The 20000-nt window shown below is 41.8% G+C and overlaps 1 protein-coding gene across 2 annotated transcripts in view; it reads left to right on the forward strand.

The window, feature by feature from the left end:
* The window catches only part of slc9a1a (solute carrier family 9 member A1a), an 88658-nt gene that overhangs the window by 51590 nt on the left and 17068 nt on the right, over positions 1 to 20000 (forward strand). For both annotated transcript variants that reach the window (XM_061915169.1, XM_061915170.1), the window contains exons 2-5: positions 4031 to 4503; positions 4581 to 4831; positions 11053 to 11270; positions 18705 to 18907. In XM_061915169.1, coding sequence (XP_061771153.1) covers positions 4031 to 4503; positions 4581 to 4831; positions 11053 to 11270; positions 18705 to 18907 — 1145 coding nt within the window. The remainder of the gene's footprint in view (positions 1 to 4030; positions 4504 to 4580; positions 4832 to 11052; positions 11271 to 18704; positions 18908 to 20000) is intronic.

Genomic DNA, 20000 nt, shown 5'->3' on the forward strand with positions numbered 1-20000 from the left:
TTCTAAAGTTAATGATTATTTGCACCAAAAAAATAAAAATTCATGAGTTTGAACATCAAATATGTTGTCTTTGTAGCATATTCCATTGAATATGGGTTGATAATGATTTGCAAATCATTGTATTCCGTTTATATTTACATCTAACACAATATCCCAACTCATATGGAAACGGGGTTTGTATAAAGTCAACTTGTTTTTCCACTTTACTGGTACTTTAAACGGCATTACAAAGCATTACATTCGATGTCCAGAGGCAATGAAAATATTTTTTTAATTGTAGACCTTGACCATAGTAAGTTAATTAGCCGAACAATAAATGAAAATGAACTCAATAACTTTGCCGTCATGGATAAATTGCTACGTTTCTTTTTTTTTTTTTTTTGTCTCTGCCTTTCAAGCAAAGACTGAGAGTGTGCCTCTTGTCAGTCATCAACAATCTTTGTCATGGCATGCGTGGGCAGGATCTACGTGTAGTTTTCTTCCGCATGTTTTCCTGCGTGTAGTAGTGGTTGCAGTAAACAATGATCTGCATCTGACAAAATACTTTCATTTTGGAGCTGGAACCAACAATTTTAAAACAACAGTCACAGTTAATACGCACATTGTTTCGAATGCGTAGGAGAAAAGGTTCGCTAACCTGGGCCGTGTGACCCCAGACATGATGACCATTCAAAGCTCTTTTTTTTCCTAACTCAACAAGATTCCATTCATCAGAAGTAAACATGTCCCTATACATTTTTTCAAAATATGTACATAGAAAAGTCTACAATTTTTTAAACCCCAATTAAGAAAGAAGTAAACAATTACCATAAACAAAAGGCACCTGAAAACATGTGCAAGGCTTAACAAAATAAAATGGAACAAGAATTGATTGATTGATAGATTGATTGAAACTTTTATTAGTAGATTGCACAGTACAGTACATATTCCGCACAATTGACCACTAAATGGTAACACCCCAATAAGTTTTTCAACTTGTTTAAGTCGTTGTCCACGTTAATCAATTCATGCTACAAATATATACTATCAGCATAATACAGTCCTCACACAAGTTCATCATCATAGTATATACATTGAATTGTTTACATTATTTACAATCCGGGGGCTGGGATGAGGAGCTTTGGTTGATATCAGTACTTCAGTCATCAACAATTGCATCAACAGAGAAATAGACATTGAAACAGTGTAGGTCTTACTTAGTAGGATATGTACAGTGAGCAGAGAACATGTTGAGTTCAGATAGCATAAGAACAAGTATATACATTAGAAATACATTTGATTATTTACATTAGGTTATTTACAATCCGGGGAGATGGGATGTGAATGGAGGAGGGTATTACTAAATGGTTGAAGTTGCCTGGAGGTTTTGTTTTAGATCGGTTTTGAAGGAGGATAGAGATGCACTTACTTTTACACCTGTTGGGAGTGCATTCCACATTGATGTGGCATAGATAGAGAATGTTAGATGGGAATCTGGGTTTAACGTGGTTTGTGGAGCTCCCCCTGGTGTTGTGGTTATGGCGGTCATTTACGTTAAGGAAGTAGTTTAACATGTACTTCGGTATCAGGGAGGTGTAGTGGATTTTATAGACTAGGCTCAGTGCAAGTTGTTTTACTCTGTCCTCCATCCAGAGCGAGCCCACTTTGGAGAAGTGGGTTGGAGTGAGGTGTGATCTGGGGTGGAGGTCTAAAAGTAACCCAACTGGCTTGTTCTGGGATGTTTGGAGTCTAGATATGAGGGTTTTGGAGGTGCTGGGGTACCAGGAGGTGCAAGCGTAATCGAAAAAGGGTTATCATAAATATCAGAAAAGGCTGATTTTACAATTTTCTTTGAAATTTAGTTTTTGATAGAAATTGTCATGTAATGTAAACTTTTCAATTATTCAGGACTATCATTGTCAAATGCTTATATTATTGTCTATACAGACAGTTGTAAGCGTGTGACTATACACAATAACTATCTGCAGTAGGACATGGGCATTACATGTGTTTAAAGTTGCATTAAAATGCCTTAAAAAGCACAAAATTAGATTTGCTGATTTGAAACCCTGAATGTTCTGTCTCCTTGTAATGTTTGATCCAGTTGTGTCTCCTTGTAATGTTTGATCCGGTTCTGTCTCCCTGTATTGTTTGATCCTGATCTGTCTCCCTGTATTGTTTGATCCTGATCTGTCTCCCTGTAATGTTTGATCCTGATCTGTCTCCCTGTATTGTTTGATCCTCTTCTCTCTCCTTGTAATGTTGGATCCTGTTTCTGTCTCCCTGTATTGTTTGATCCTGTTCTGTCTCCTTGTAATATTTGATCCTGTTCTCTCTCCTTGTAATGTTGGATCCTGTTTCTGTCTCCCTGTATTGTTTGATCCTGTTCTGTCTCCTTGTAATGTTTGATCCTGTTCTGTCTTCCTGTATTGTTTGATCCTGTTCTGTCTCCCTGTATTGTTTGATCCTGTTCTGTCTCCCTGTAATGTTTGATCCTGTCCTGTCTCCCTGTATTGTTTGATCCTGTTCTGTCTCCTTGTACTGTTTGATCCTGTTCTGTCTCCCTGTATTGGTTGATCCTGTTCTGTCTCCCTCTATTGGTTGACCCTGTTCTGTCTCCTTGTATTGTTTGATCCTGATTTGTCTCCTGGTAATGTTTGATCCTGTTCTCTCTCCCTGTATTGTTTGATCCTGTTCTGTCTCCCTGTATTGTTTGATCCGGTTCTGTTTCCCTGTATTTTTTTATCCTGTTCTGTCTCCCTGTATTGTTTGATCCGGTTCTGTTTCCCTGTATTTTTTGATCCTGTTCTGTCTCCCTGTATTGTTTGATCCTGTTCTGTCTCCCTGTATTGTTTGATCTTGTTCTGTCTCCCTGTATTGTTTGATCCTGTTCTGTCTCCCTGTATTGTTTGATCCTGTTCCGTCTCCTTGTAATGTTTGATCCTGTTCTGTCTCCCTGTATTGTTTGATCCTGTTCTGTCTCCCTGTATTGTTTGATCCTGTTCTGTCTCCCTGTATTGTTTGATCCTGTTCTGTATCCCTGTAATGTTTGATCCTGTCCTGTCTCCCTGTATTCTTTGATCCTGATTTGTCTCCTGGTAATGTTTGATCCTGTTCTGTCTCCCTATATTGTTTGATCCTGTTCTGTCTCCCTGTATTGTTTGATCCTGTTCTTTCCCCCTGTATTGTTTGATCCTGTTCTGTCTCCTTGTAATGTTTGATCCTGTTCTGTCTCCCTGTATTGTTTGATCCTGTTCTGTCTCCCTGTATTGTTTGATCCTGTTCTGTCTCCCTGTAATGTTTGATCCTGTCCTGTCTTCCTGTATTGTTTGATCCTGTTCTGTCTCCTTGTACTATTTGATCCTGTTCTGTCTCCCTGTATTGTTTGATCCTGTTTTGTCTCATTGTAATTTTTGATCCTGTTCTGTCTCCTTGTATTGTTTGATCCTGTTCTGTCTCCGTGTAATGTTTGATCCTGTTCTGTCTCACTGTATTGTTTGATCCTGTTCTGTCTCCATGCATTGTTTGATCCTGTTCTGTCTCCCTGTATTGTTTGATCCTGTTCTTTCCCCCTGTATTGTTTGATCCTGTTCTGTCTCCTTGTAATGTTTGATCCTGTTCTGTCTCCCTGTATTGTTTGATCCTGTTCTGTCTCCCTGTATTGTTTGATCCTGTTCTGTCTCCCTGTAATGTTTGATCCTGTCCTGTCTTCCTGTATTGTTTGATCCTGTTCTGTCTCCTTGTACTATTTGATCCTGTTCTGTCTCCCTGTATTGTTTGATCCTGTTTTGTCTCATTGTAATTTTTGATCCTGTTCTGTCTCCTTGTATTGTTTGATCCTGTTCTGTCTCCGTGTAATGTTTGATCCTGTTCTGTCTCACTGTATTGTTTGATCCTGTTCTGTCTCCATGCATTGTTTGATCCTGTTCTGTTTCCCTGTAATGTTTGTCTGCTCTTGAAAGGGATTGTGCTGAAAATGTATTAAAGTATTTCTGATTCTGATGTTCTAAATAAACTAAAGAAAGAATGTTTATTGTTATTTTGTTTTAAGGTTTCCACCTGGTTCCTCGCCTGCCCGGCATCGTGCCTGAAAGCTGCCTGCTGATCGTGGTGGGCCTGCTTGTCGGGGGGCTTATAAAGGTGGCCGGACGGGAGGTCCCACCCGTGCTGGACACCAACCTGTTCTTCTTCTGCCTGCTCCCGCCCATCATCCTGGATGCCGGCTACTTCCTGCCCATCCGGCCCTTCATGGAGAACCTGGGCACGATCCTCATGTTTGCCGTGGTGGGGACCCTGTGGAACTCCTTCTTCATCGGCGGCCTGCTGTACGCCGTGTGCCAAATCCAGCCCAACAATCCCTCGGACCTGCACACGCTGGAGCTCCTGCCTTGCTTGCTCTTTGGATCCATCATATCAGCTGTGGACCCTGTCGCCGTGCTGGCCGTTTTTGAGGAGATCCACATCAACGAGCTGCTGCACATTCTGGTGTTTGGGGAGTCGCTGCTCAACGATGCTGTCACGGTGGTGAGCAACATGAAACACACCCCGCCGCATGTTTCCAAGTGGACATTTTACGTATCGCATCTGCTCTTTTTGTCGAGGTCTTGTACCACCTTTTCGAGGAGTACTCGTGCGTGGGCTCTGTGACCGTGATGGACGGCGTGCTGGGCATCATCTCCTTCCTGGTGGTGGCGCTGGGCGGCATCTTAGTGGGGGCCATCTACGGCATCCTGGCGGCCTTCACCTCGCGCTTCACCTCCCACACGCGTGTCATCGAGCCGCTCTTCGTCTTTGTGTACAGCTACATGGCGTACCTGTCGGCTGAGATGTTCCACCTGTCGGGCATCATGGCGTAAGTTTGGGAGCAGATCTTTTCCCACAGTTGACATAGTGAATAGTTGAACACAAAATGCAAACAAAAGGGCAAAATTACACACAAAGCTTTTTGTTAAAGGGGAACTGCACTTTTTTTTTTTTGGCCTATACATCATTATGAAAGACATGAAGACAGATATACAAACCCCGTTTCCATATGAGTTGGGATATTGTGTGAGATGTAAATATAAACGGAATACAATGATTTGCAAATCCTTTTCAACCCATATTCAGTTGAATATGCTACAAAGACAACATATTTGATGTTCAAACTCATAAACATGTTATTTTTTAGCAAATAAACATTAACTTTAGAATTTGATGCCAGCAACACGTGACAAAGAAGTTCGGAAAGGTGGCAATAAATACTGATAAAGTTGAGGAATGCTCATCAAACACTTATTTGGAACATCCCACAGGTGTGCAGGCTAATTGGGAACAGGTGGGTGCCATGATTGGGTATAAAAACAGCTTCCCAAAAAATGCTCAGTCTTTCACAAGAAAGGATGGGGCAAGGTACACAACTGCGTGAGCAAATAGACAGACAGCTTAAGAACAACGTTTCTCAAAGTGCAGTTGCAAGAAATTTAGGGATTTCAACATCTACAGTCCATAATATCCAAAGGTTCAGAGAATCTGGAGAAATCACTCCACGTAAGCGGCATGGCCGGAAACCAACATTGAATGACCGTAACCTTCGATCCCTCAGACGGCAAAAACCGTATCAATCTCTAAAGGATATCGCCACATGGGCTCAGGAACACTTCAGAAAACCATGGTCACTAAATACAGTTGGTCGCTACATCTGTAAGTGTAAGTTAAAGTTCTACTATGCCAAGCGAAAGCCATTTATCAACAACTTCCAGAAACGCCCCCGGGTTCTCTGTGCCCGAGATCATCTAAGATGGACTTATGCAAAGTGGAAAAGTGTTCTGTGGTCTGACGAGTCCACATTTCAAATTGTTTTTGGACATATTCGACATTGTGTCACCCGGACCAAAGGGGAAGCGAACCATCCAGACTGTTATCGACGCAAAGTTCAAAAGCCGGCATGCGTGATGGTATGGGGGGTGTATTAGTGCCCAAGGCATGGGTAACTTACACGTCTGTGAAGGCACCAGTAATGCTGAAAGGTATTTGCAGGTTTTGCAACAACAAATGCTGCCATCTAAGCGCCGTCTTTTTAATGGACGCCCCTGCTTATTTCAGCAAGACAATGCCAAGCCACATTCAGCACGTGTTACAACAGCGTGGCTTCGTAGTAAAAGAGTGCGGGTATTTCCCTGGCCCTCCTGCAGTCCAGACCTGTCTCCCATGGAAAATGTGTGGTGCATTATGAAGCGTAAAATACGACAACGGAGACCCCGGACTGTTGAACCACTGAATCTCTACATAAAACAAGAATGGCAAAGAATTCCACTTTCAAAGCTTCAACAATTAGTTTCCTCAGTTCCCAAACATTTGAGTGTTGTTAAAAGAAAATGTGATGTAACACAGTGGTGAACATGCCCTTTCCCAACTACTTTGGCACATGTTGCAGCCATGAAATTCTAAGTTTATTATTTTTTGCCCAAAAATTTTAATTTATGAGTTAGAACATCAAATATGTTGTCTTTGTAGTGCATTCAACTGAATATGGGTTGAAAAGGATTTGCAAATCGTTGTATTCTGTTTATATTTACATCTAACACAATTTCCCAACTCATATGGAAACGGGGTTTGTAGAACATGCTATACATTTACCAATCCGTCACTCCAAATCATTAAATCCCATTAAATCTTATACGTCACCCCACACCCCCCACCTCCCGAAATCGGAGGTCTCAAGTTTGGCAAGTATGCTGGCCCCTCAGCCCATACCTGGTGCTCTTCGTGTCCTCTCTTACCCAGCTGCTTCGGAGACGTCCCCCTTGTATCAAACCTGCGTCTTGAGCTGATGTCATGCACCTAATGTGACCTTGCCTCTGCCAGGAAAAATCCATTCCGGCCGATCCCGCTGGACCATAACTCAAATGAGCTAAAGTCCTCGCTAAAATTGCGATGGAATAAATGAATCCCTTTAACTGACGGTGAATTTATGTGCTTCCTAACGTTGTCTTGAGGTGTGGTTTATCAGCACTGGGCCAGTATCAATCCTCTGTCTATTTAAGGCTTCAAGATTTAGTGAGAAGACAGACAGGAGGTGATGATATACACTCGGTGTCAGGGCCGACTGATGCTTTGCTTCAAGGGCAATTGTTTGCAGTGTTTCTGTTCCTCGCACACCACATCATAACCTCCGTTTGTCACTCGCTGCTCCCCGTATCTGTCTTTGACCTCCAACGTATCAACGTAAATTCCGCGCTTCCTTTCCCAGCTAAGCCAGCGCCGATATGAACACAGGCAGGACGGCGAGCAGCTGCAGGGGACTTAATGGAGGAACCTTTGATGCAGTTCATTTATTTTTGGCTGCCTGCTTTTGACAGGGAGGGATTACGCCGACGTAGAATGGAACAGAGAAGTGGTTAGAATGAGGACACAACAATGTCGCGTATTTGCGTAAGCACCGTGGAACTAGAGAAGGGTAACTGGAGCCCACATTTATTGGCTGGCGTGGTCCTTGTTGACTACAAATGTGTCGTATTAGTCTTTTGAGCCGCTTCATTCATCCCCTTTAACGCACTTCTACTCCATTACAAACTAATAGCACTACAATGAAAATAGCAAGGTTCCTTGTAGACTTTTAGTGATGTGTTTTTCAACCTTTTTTGAGCCAAAGCACATTTTTTGCATTGAAAAAATGCGGAGGCACACCACCAGCAGAATTCAGTAAAAAACGAAACTCGGTTGACAATAAAAAGTCGTCGTCGCAATTGTTGGATATGACTTTACAGGGACAAGCGGATGGATGGATGGACTTTAAAGCATAAGCAAGCATGCATCACTATAGCTCTTGTCTCAAAGTATGTGTACTGTCACCACCTGTCACATCACACCCTGACTTATTCGGACTGTTTTGCTGTTTTCCTGTGTGTAATGTTTTACTTCTTGTCTTGCACTCCTATTTCAATGGCTTTTTGTCTTTTTTTGGTATTTTCCTGTAGCAGTGTCATGTCTTCCTTTAAGGGATATTTCCCACATCTACTTTGTTTTAGCAATCAAGAATATTTCAGTTGCTTTTATATTTTTTTGCGGGAACATTGTTGATTGTCATGTCATGTTCGAATGTACTTTGTGGACGCCGTCTTTGCTCCACAGATGGTCTTTGCTGTCGTCCAGCATTCTGTTTTTGTCTACTTTGTAGCCAGTTCAGTTTTAGTTTCGTTCTGCATAGCCTTCTCTAACTTTCAATGGCTTCTCTTACTGGTCCTCACCTTTTGTTTATTTTTGGTTTAATATATATTTTTGGTTTTATATACCTGTAATGAGGGAGTGACTTGTCCAGGATGTACCCAGCCGTCCGCCCGAATGCAGCTGAGATAGGCTCCAGCAACCCCCGCGACCCCAAAAGGGACAAGCGGTAAAAAATGGATTGATAGAGAAATATATATATATATATATATATATATATATATATATATATATATATATATATATATATATATATATATACATACACACACACACACACACTCATATATATATAAATGTATGTGTGTGTGTATATATAGATATATATGTATATATACACACTCATATATATATAAATGTATATGTGTGTGTGTATATATATATATATATATATATATGTGTGTATATATATATATATATATATGTATATATATATATATGTGTATATATATATATATATATGTATATATATATATATATATATGTATGTATGTATGTATATATATATATATATATATATATATATATATATATATATATATATATATATATATATATAATGTATGTCTGTATGTATATACATATGCATATACATACGTATATATTAGGGGTGTAACGAAGTGGCGACTTGTCCACTTTCCGCTCGATTGTAGCTGAGATAAGCACCAGCGCCCCCTTCGACCCCAAAGAAAATAAGGCGACTTGTCCAGGGTGTACGCTGCCTTCTGCCCGATTGTAGCTGAGATAGGCACCAGCGACCCCAAAGGGAATAAGCGGTCGAAGATGGATGGATGGATGGACGGTACGTGTATTTGTATTGAACCGTTTCGGTACGGGGGTTACGGTTCGGTTCGGAGGTGTACCGAACGAGTACACATGCTAGCAGCGACCGGGCTAGGACAACATGTAAAAGCCAGAGCTGCAAGACCCTCCTGCCTCGTTAAGATCTACCGTTTGGGAACACTTTGGCTGCGCGATACAACAATGGAGAACGGAGGTTTGCCGACATTGTTCAGCAGCTGCTCCTGACAACACGTCAAACATGTGTTGCACCTTTCCTGCTTCCGGCTCGAGGAGCGCAGGAGAGACACTCCTCCAGGGCTGGTGTACTCTCGGGGGCAACACCCTTCAGTCTACCCAGCAGTGGGTCTCCACAGCTCCTGACTCCAGGGTAAATGAAGAGTCAGGCGATTAGTTGCAAATTGTGGCTTTATTGAGGTCTTGCACACAGCCAATCCAACAAAACAGTTGCCACTCCCGCACTCATCTACCGCTCCCTCACCTCGCTCGCCCACACATTCACCACACATGCTGTCACATATTAAAGGGCCGCACACACACATACACTACTCTCATAACACATGCTAACCCATTTGAAGCGTCAGCACCGCATTCAAGCAGCCTCTCCTCGGCAAGTCAGGCAGGGCTCAAGCAATAACAAATGTTTTTATAGCAGCAGATTTAAGTCCAAATTGCATTAAAAACTAGATTTTGACTCACTTCTATGGTGGAAGAACAATGAGCCCATTTATCCTCTTACTGCCAAGTTAGCCAGGCTGGGGGGGACAGAAAAGTTAATCTGAGGCTAAGTTGACTTGAAACTGTTTAATGTTGCACTTTTTATATGTAGAACAAACGTTTTGTCATTTTATTTAATTTGAGCAACAACTTGAGGCAGTTTAACGTGGACCCCGACTTAAAGAAGTTGAAAAATTTATTGGGGTGTTACCATTTAGTGGTCAATTGTACGGAATATGTACTGTACTGTGCAATCTACTAATAAAAGTCTCAATCAATCAATCAAAAAAACCCACTTTATACTCAGGTTTTGTTACGAAACCATTCTGAGCCTTATCTTATTTAGTTTTTATTTTATATATGTTGACCACATTAACCCTGGCAATGGACCCTGTGTGTATACGTATGTTATTCCATTGTTTACAAATTTGGTAAATAAATAACCCCAAAATTTATATTTTGTTGTTTTCTTACTGTACCGAAAATTAACCGAACCGTGACCTCTGAACCGAGGTACGTACCCAACCGAAATTTTTGTTTACCATTACACCCTTAGTATATATATAATATATATATTTATAAATGAATAAATAAATGGGTTGTACTTGTATAGCGCTTTTCTACCTTCAAGGTACTCAAAGCGCTTTGACATTACTTCCACATTTACCCATTCACACACACATTCACACACTGATGGAGGGAGCTGCCATGCAAGGCGCTAACCAGCACCCATCAGGAGCAAGGGTGAAGTGTCTTGCTCAGGACACAACGGACGTGACGAGGTTGGTACTAGGTGGGATTTGAACCAGGGACCCTCGGGTTGCGCACGGCCACTCTCCCACTGCGCCACATATATATATATATATATATATATATATATATATATATATGTGTGTTTGTTTATATATATATATATATATATATATATATATATATATATATATATATATATATATATATATACACAATGTATGTATGTATATATAAAGTGTTGGTGTTAACAGCGTTTTTGTGTCTTTTTATGCATTGAAATCAGTCCGGAAGGGTTTTTTTTTATTTTATTTCTTCCTTATTATCGCTTTTCGCTGGTGTTTTGTTTATATTTGCCTGGTCAAGTTTTTCATTTTGTTGGTTCGAGTTCATTTACACCATGACTGTGGAAAGTTGTGATCATTGGGTCATGTACACTATTTTGATGCCATCGACTGAAACTAGCGGACACTGACCATCGATTCTATCTTGGCAATGTCACTCAAAATTGTTTCAACTATTGTGGGATCTCTGGCACATTTAAAATTGTGATATTATGTAACGGTATGTGCAATAAAACATTGGACCTCCTGCCCTCAGGTTGATAGCGTGCGGGGCAGTGATGCGGCCGTACGTGGAGGCCAACATATCCCACAAGTCTCACACCACCATCAAGTACTTCCTGAAGATGTGGAGCAGCGTGAGCGAGACGCTCATCTTCATCTTCCTCGGCGTGGCCACGGTGGACGGCAAGCACAACTGGAACTGGACCTTTGTCACCGTCACCGTCATCCTGTGCCTGGTGGCACGGGTCATAGGTCAGTCCGCCCGTGTCATGTAGAGGTGGAAAGTAAGAAGGTGTTCTTGGCGTTCAGCTTACAGTTGTGATCAAAATTATTCAACCCCCACACAATTTTGGTGTTTTAGCAAGTTGGGCATTTATTCCGTATTTTGTTTGTAGTCATATCAAATAAAAATGTGTCGAATAGACAAATGCAACTTAAATTGTAACACTGTATTTTACAAAATACCAAAAAAGGACATTTTTCTTAATATCTCATTGACAAAATGATACAACCCCCTAGTTACATGCATCTTTAGTACTTAGTAGAACACCCTTTGGCAGTAATGACATCCTTCAAAGGTGATGCATAAGCGGACACAAGCTTCTTGCAACCATCTACAGGTATTTTAGCCCATTCCTCTTGGGCAAAGGCCTCCAGTTCATTCATATTCTTGGGCTTGCGTGCTGCAACTGCCTTCTTCAAGTCCCACCACAGCTTTTCTAGAGGATTTGGGTCTGGCGACTGTGAAGGCCACTCCAGAGTCTTCCAGCCCTTCTTCTGCAATCACTCTGATGTTGATTTGGAGGTATGTTTGGGATCCTTGTCCTGTCGGAAGGTCCAACGTCTCCCAAGCCTCAGCTTCGTCACTGACTTCATGACATTTGCAGCTAATATATCCTGCTATGAAATAGAATTCATAATGCCTTGAACGCGCTGGAGATTCCCGGTACCTGAGGCAGAGAAACAGCCCCAGAGCATTATTGACCCCCCACCATGCTTAACAATAGGCAAGGTGTTCTTCTCTTTTTAAGCTTCAGTTTTTCTCCTCCAAACATAACGTTGATTCATAGGCCCAAAGAGTTCCAGTTTTGTCTCATCACTCTATAGAACAGTTTCCCAAAACCATTGGGGTTTGTCCAGATGATTTTTGGCATACTGGAGTCTTTTTTGCCTGTGCCTGGTAGTCAAAAGTGGGGTGCGCCTGGGAGTTCTGGCATGGAGGCCTTCATCCTGTAGTGCGCGCCTTATTGTCTGGGACGAGACCTACGTTCCCCCCTCTGCAATGTCCTGTTGTAGTTCCTCAGCTGTTACCCGGAGGTTTTTCACCACTGTACGCTTCAAATACCGGACAGCAGTTGCACATAGCATCCTCTTTCTACCACGCCCAGGTAGTGTTTCCATTGTGCCTTTAGCTTTAAACTTGCAAATTATGCTCACAACTGTGTCTCTTGGAATGTGTAATGTCTCTGCTATTTTCTTATATCCATATCCTTTCTTATGAAGAGAAATTACCTCCTCTCTTGACTTCTTTGACCACTCCCTGGACTTCACCATGTTGCAAATACACCATTGACTATCTACAAGAAGCTGAGCGTCACAGTCTTTTTCAATCAATTTAGTTATTGCTCGTTATGGTTCTAATCACATCTACAGGTGTTTTCAACACCAGATTGAAAAGACCTTATTCAAATTCTGTTCTTAAGAGTTGATCTTCAAGGGGTTGAATAATTTTGTCAATGAGATATTAAGAGAAATTACAGTTTGGTATGTTACAAAATATAATGTTGTAATTCAAGTTGCATTCGTGTATATTAATGCATCTTTATTTGATATGACTGTAAACAAAATACGGAATAAATGTCCAACTTGCTAAAACACCAAAATTGTGTGGGGGTTGAATAATTTTGATCACAACTGTACATGCTCTTGCTGTATTTACAGTATGTGTGCATGAATGTGTTCTCCCACATTTGTGGGAATGAGTGGGTAAAAGACCTCATTACGCAACATAGCTGTGAAGGTGTGACAGGAAGCAGAGCTGAGCTGTCTCAATTCCCAAGTGTGAAAGATTTGAGGGTTTTGTCTAGTCATGTGAAAGCATGAAAAGACGTGTTTGCTGGTACGATTCCTGACTGACAACACCGCCACTCATTCATTTTGCTGTGTCATCACTATGCTGACATTTTTCATTTTCAAGTAGACTTTGATGGAAATATATTGCAGGGGTGTCCCAAGTGCGGCCCGCAGGTCATTTTTTAACGGCACATTTTAAAAATACGATTGAAAAATGTTTTAATATAAAAAGTGGTATAAAAGAGCAAATGTAAAATGTAACAAGAACATTTTGCAATGTTTACTCTAATAACAAGAGAAGTGGTTCCAGAGCCCTTGCTATGCGTCGAAGTGAGTCCGACTACATCCAGCCGGAATTTCTCTACGTCGCGCACTAGCTCAGGCTCCTTTCCCCCCAGTGAGGTGACGTTCCACGTCCCAAGAGCGAGCTTATGTAGCCGAGGATCGGACCGCCAAGTGCCCTGCCTTTGGCTGCCGCCCAGCTCACATTTCACCCGACCTCTATGGCCCCTGCTATGGGTGGTGAGCCCATTGGAGGGGTGACCCACGTTGCCTCTTCGGGCTGTGCCCGGCCGGGCCCCATGGGTACAGGCCCGGCCACCAGGCGCTTGCCATCGTGCCCCACCTCCGGGCCTGGCTCCAGAGGTGGGCCCCGGTGACCCGCGTCCGGACGAGGGAAATCTGGGTCCTTTGTTTTTACTTTTCATAGAGGTTTTCGAGCTGCTCTTTGTCTGGTCCCTCACCTAGGACCAGTTTGCCTTGGGAGACCCTACCAGGGGGCTTAAAGCCCCCGGAAAACATAACTCCTAGGATCATTGGGACACTCAAACTCCTCTACCACGGTAAGGTGGCAGCTCAGAGAGGAGCACCTCAGCACCTCCAAATCCGAGTCCATGGTTCTCTCCCGGAAAAGGGTGGAGTGCCATCTCCGGGTTGGGGAGGAGACCCTGCCCCAAGTGGAGGAGTTCAAGTACCTAGGAGTCTTGTTCACGAGTGGGGGAAGAGTGGATCGTGAGATCGACAGGCGGATCGGTGCGGCGTCTTCAGTAATGCGGACGTTGTACCGATCTGTTGTGGTGAAGAAGGAGCTGAGCCGGAAGGCAAAGCTCTCAATTTACCGGTCGATCTACGTTCCCATCCTCACCTATGGTCATGAGCTTTGGGTAATGACCGAAAGGATAAGATCACGGGTACAAGCGGCCGAAATGAGTTTCCTCCGCCGTGTGGCGGGGCTCTCCCTTAGAGATAGGGTGAGAAGCTCTGTCATCCGGGAGGAACTCAAAGTAAAGCCGCTGCTCCTTCACATCGAGAGGAGCCAGACGAGGTGGTCCGGGCATCTGGTCAGGATGCCTCCCGAGGGAGGTGTTTAGGGCACGTCCAACCGGTAGGAGGCCACGGGGAAGACCCAGGACACATTGGGAAGACTATGTCTCCCGGCTGGCCTGGGAACGCCTCGGGATCCCCCGGGAAGAGCTAGACGAAGTGGCTGGGGAGAGGGAAGTCTGGGCTTCCCTGCTTAGGCTGCTGCCCCCGCGACCCGACCTCGGATAAGCGGAAGAAGATGGATGGATGGATGGACTCTAATAACACAAAACTGCCATGCAGGCTGTTTCTTTCTTTAAAAAATAATAGTGGATCAAAATCAATGATGAATTATTGACCTATTCAAGGCTTCAATTACGTCACGTTAAATATTCCACTTTGAGATATTTTTGGGGGCAAATGTTGCATATTTTGTTTGCCATATAAAAAACTGAGCTGTTTTTTTTTTTTCAAAGAAGGGCATAAAACGAACAGACAAAAAACATAAACTACAAAAAAACGTATAATTGACGAATAGATCTGAAGTTGATCTCAAGACCATTGTGTTAAAAGTAAGTAGTAAAAAAAAAAATTATAATCTATTTTTTAACACTTTAATGAGTAGGACCTTTTTGGATCAGCGTGTTTTGTTTTTAGTGTCATTGCACAAGAAATAATAGTGAATTAAAATCAATGGTGTTATGAGTTTTCGACCTTTTTCCGACTCCAATTATTACATAATCTCAAACAATCTACTTAAAAATTTTATTGGGTGAAAATATTGCTTATTTTGTGGGGTTTTTTCAATAAAAAACGTGGTTTTCTTTGACAAAAAGAGCATACAACTTAAATCTTTAAAAACGTCATATTGACAGATAGACCTAATGTTGATCTACAGATTTAAAACTTGAATAATAATAAAAATAATACTACTGAATAATTTTTTTTACCAAAACCCTTTGGGGTCCCTTAGATCAAGCCTGAGTAGAGGCCGAAATTTATATTTTTTATTCATGTATCATATTAGTTTTTGTAATAAATGCCCCCCACTTGCTTTGATTTTTTTCAGTGTACGGCCCTCAGTGTAAAAAGTTTGGACACCCCTGACATATTGTGATTGTAAGTTAGTCCATTTGAGTAAGCTTGTGACACTTTGTAGAGATGTGGCCGACAAAAGCAACATTATACTTTGGTGCAGATTGGACTTGGTTTGAGGATTGTTTTTTTATTATTCATGAAAGAAAATGTTGAAAGATCCATATTGGACCAAAAATACAAAAACAAATCTGTCTGGAGCAACAAACAATTAAAAGCCATATTACATACAGATAGTGTGTCATGAGATATAAATTGAATTAAGAGGACTTAAAGCAGGGGTCTCAGACACACGGCCCGGGGGCCAATTGCAGCCCACAAGATGTTATTTTGCGGCCCCCATCTTAATATGACAGTTTAATGTTAGTAAGGCCCGCAAGTGTTATATGAATTGCGCTTGACAGGGTTGTGTTATTTGGGTCCAAAAGGACTCTTTCAACGTTCTGGGTTGCCTACCCCTGCATTAGTGGAAAAGCGGCAAATGAGTGAAAGCGACAGAGACGTTGCCATGGAGATGAGGGTTGTCTTACGTGCCTGACTGCCGTCACACCGCAACACGTGTCCTTCAGTAATAACAGTCCCCGATAACCTGGACCAATTCAAAGCGTTAGTGTTTTTTTTTTGTTTAATTTGCATTGCCTCACACGATGAACACTACATGTATTTCTATATGACCTCAGATAACACTCCGGGAGCCGTCACTTTTTTGCGCTCGCTATCCCAGTACTTTATTGGCTATTATCCGCCGACCGCCGTGTTGCTGTGGGGAGGAAAAATGGAACGACACACATTGCGGAAATAACATTATTCTCCGTGCGTCGGCTAAATACAAATATATTCCACAACCCCAAACATGTCTTTTTCAAAGCCTGCAGTGAAGAAAAATGTTAGTGATGAGCAAAAACAATTCCAGGAAAAGTGGGAGATGCAATATTTCTTTGTTGAGCACAAGGGCACCCCAACGTGTCTTATTTGCACAGAGAAAGTCGCGGTGCACAAGGAATACAATTTGAAACGTCATTATACAACTACACATGGTGAGGAGTATGCAACATTTTTTTGAAGAAATCTTTTCTTGCGGCCCAGACTCTGCATCCAGTGGCCCCAGGTAAATTGAGTTTGAGACCCCTGACTTAAAATGAGCTCAAATGTAGCTACAAATGAGGCATAATGATGCAATGTGTACATATAGCTAGCCTAAATAGCATGTTAGCATGGATTAGCTTGCAGTCATGCAGAGACCAAATATGTCTGATTAGCACTCCACACAAGTCAATAACGTCAACAAAACTCACCTTTGTGCATTCGTGCACAACATTAAAGGTTTGGTGGACAAAATGAGACAGAAAAAGAAGTGGCATAAAACACGTCCTAGAAAGTCGGAGAAAGTTGTACATGTAAACAAACCCCGATGAGTTCAAGGTCCCCCAAAATTAGTAGGACAAAACGGCGCTCGCCAAATGCTCAAATCAGTGAAACATGTTTAATATAAACAGTGTGCTTTATAACAATTACGGAGGTTTGTGTCATGTTTGTCCTCCTGCAGAAACTACATTAAAACAAAAAATGTATGGTTTTCACCTAATTTTTTTCCATTTTTCATACATTTTTGAAAAAGCTCCGAAGAGCCACTAGGGCGGCGCTAAAGAGCCGACCCCTGGTTTACACTGAGGTAATATAGTCTACCAGAACCAGAAGGTCCCGAAACAACTTTTTTAATATTTGATTGTGGGGCAATAAAAAGCTTTAAATGTCATTAGATAGATTTTGCAAAAATGAATGCCTTAACTTGCATTAAAAAGCATTACATTCAATGTCCAGAGGCATTAAAAATATAATAATTGTAGGACTGGGCTGATAGAGCAGTGTTTTTCAACCTTTTTTGAGCCAAGGCCCATTTTTTGCGTTGAAAAAATCCGTAGGCACACCAGAGCCAGAGACAGATGTAGCGACATATCGATGACTGAAATGTTAAGTATATTTTCATTCATCATTTGATTGATTGACGTATTGTCTATCGCAGTCTTTTTCAACCACTGTGCCGTGGCACACGAGTGTGCCGTGAGATACAATCTGGTGTGCCGTGGAAGATTATCTAATTTCAAGTACCGTATTTCCTTGAATTGCCGCCGGGGCGCTGGTTAATTTAAAACCTCTTCTCACTCTGGCGATTACCAAAGGCATGCGGTAAATTTAGGCCTGCGCTTAAAAATTTGAGTGTGATGTAAGGATACCATCATGAAAAGCACATTTAATAAAAAAAAACTTTATTATGGTCTTACTTTCACTTATGAATGAAGTCCATGCCAGCTCATTCTGATCAAAAGCATTGATAACTTGTTTGTAGAAGTCTTCCTTATCTTTCTTCAGTTTTAAAAGTCTCTGTCTCAATGGAGATCTTCCTTTATTACCTCCTGCTTCGATTGAAAGTCCTGTTCAGAAAACTGTTTTATTTTAGATATGTAATCCTCCATGTTAAAAGTGCAAGCGAGAGGAAAAAATAAACACATGCTGCTCACTCTTGCCGCATGTTGTCACTTCTTCTGCAGCCGAGTAGTCGCAAGAAGGATCACTAGCGCCCTCTACCACCAAGAGGTGGGAGTCATTTAATGACTCATATTTGACACACGCAGCTACGGTATATTAATAAAAAGTAGCTGCTTACTGTTCTGTTTAGCATATTCAATAGCTTGGACCTTAAATCCTACTGAATAGCTCTTAATCTTCTTCCCTTTATGCGTTTTCAAATGATTGAAATCAGCCTCCTCCATTTTGAAAATGACAGGCGAATTGTCACTCATGACGTGACGAGTTTGACCCGGTGGAAATTCTAGGCATGCGCTAATAAAAATAATATATTGCGAAACGAGTTTGACCCGGCAGGCGCATATTATATACCCGGCGGCAATTCAAGGAAATACGGTATATTAATGCAGCATGAAGAAGAATATTTTAATGTCGACACATAGAATCATCATACTGTGCTGTGATTATATGCATCAATTGTTCATTCAAGGCTAAGGCAAAATATGGAGAAATATATGGTGTATCGTCACATGGCCTAAAAATATCCAGATATTAATTAAAGGTCATATCGCTCAGCCCTACTCTGTTATGCTCCACAGTCTCCATTTTGCTGCAGCACTCCGTTTTCAAGATGCCCCCAGTTGCTTCTTGAATGAAAATTGTGTTGTTTTTTTTATTCCATTTACGCAGGTGTGGTCGGGCTGACGTACATCATCAACAAGTTCCGCATCGTCAAGCTGACCACCAAGGACCAGTTCATCGTGGCCTATGGGGGCCTGCGAGGCGCCATCGCTTTCTCGCTCGGCTTCCTGCTGAAAAAGGAACGTTTCCCCTTGAGGGACATGTTCCTCACCGCCATCATCACCGTCATCTTCTTCACCGTCTTTGTGCAGGTAGAAAGGGAGCGTGTGATCAACCCGATCTAAGTTCAACTTTGGGAAACGGCTTAAAAAAAAATCACTTTGCTAGAGAATTGTATGATGCACTGCACTGATAAATAGGAAGCAAAAGTCCCTTTTTTTTTTTTTTTTACTACACTGGCTAAAACGTGGCCTTCAGTTGTGTTTGTTGAAGAAAACAATGCGGACATTCGATATCCTGGTGATGGTTCACACTGAGTGTAGGTTCCTTTGCAGGGGGAAGGTGCACTTAATGGGAGTTATTATCCCCTCTAGGCTGTTCAATTTAACCTGACAGCCAACTTAATCACCTCACAGAGGTGATGGCAGGCACACACACACACAAACACACCAATGCGTATTACACTGTGACACTACGGGCTCATTTTTCATGTTTTGTGATGAACAAAAAGATTGCACAAATGTAACAATGATTGGAGTTCAGCTGCAAGCATACTTGCCAACCTTGAGACCTCCGATTTTGGGAGGTAGGGGCTGGGGTGAGCGGCGTGGTCAGGGGTGGGGGGCGTGGTTAGGTGGGTAGGAGTATATTTACAGCTAGAATTCACCAAGTCAAGTATTTTTTATATATATATATATATATATATATATATATATATATATATATATATATATATATATATATATATATATATATATATATATATAAAAATAAGATAAATACTTGAATTTCAGTGTTCATTTATTTACACGTATACACACACATAACACTCATCTACTCATTATTGAGTTAAGGGTTGAATTGTCCATCCTTGATCTATTCTCTGTCACTATTTTTCTAACCACGCTGAACACCCTCTCTGATGATGCATTGCTGTGTGGCGCGCACAAAAGGGCTTTCATCAAATGCACTAGAGTCTGGAATCTTCCATCTCTCCCGAGCATGGCCCAAAACCGGTCAATCTTTGCTTCCTGAGGAAGATCTTCACTGCCAAGCACTTGGTAGTTCACTAATTCTTCCCGGAGGCTATCCAGGTCCAATCGCAGCTGCATGTTTGGAACTTACAATCGTATTTCTTCATCTTACTCGTCGTCGGCGTCGCCATGGCTGTATCTTCTTCGTACT

Source organism: Nerophis ophidion, linkage group LG11, assembly GCF_033978795.1.
Source record: "Nerophis ophidion isolate RoL-2023_Sa linkage group LG11, RoL_Noph_v1.0, whole genome shotgun sequence".
Taxonomy (NCBI): Eukaryota; Metazoa; Chordata; class Actinopteri; order Syngnathiformes; family Syngnathidae; genus Nerophis; species Nerophis ophidion.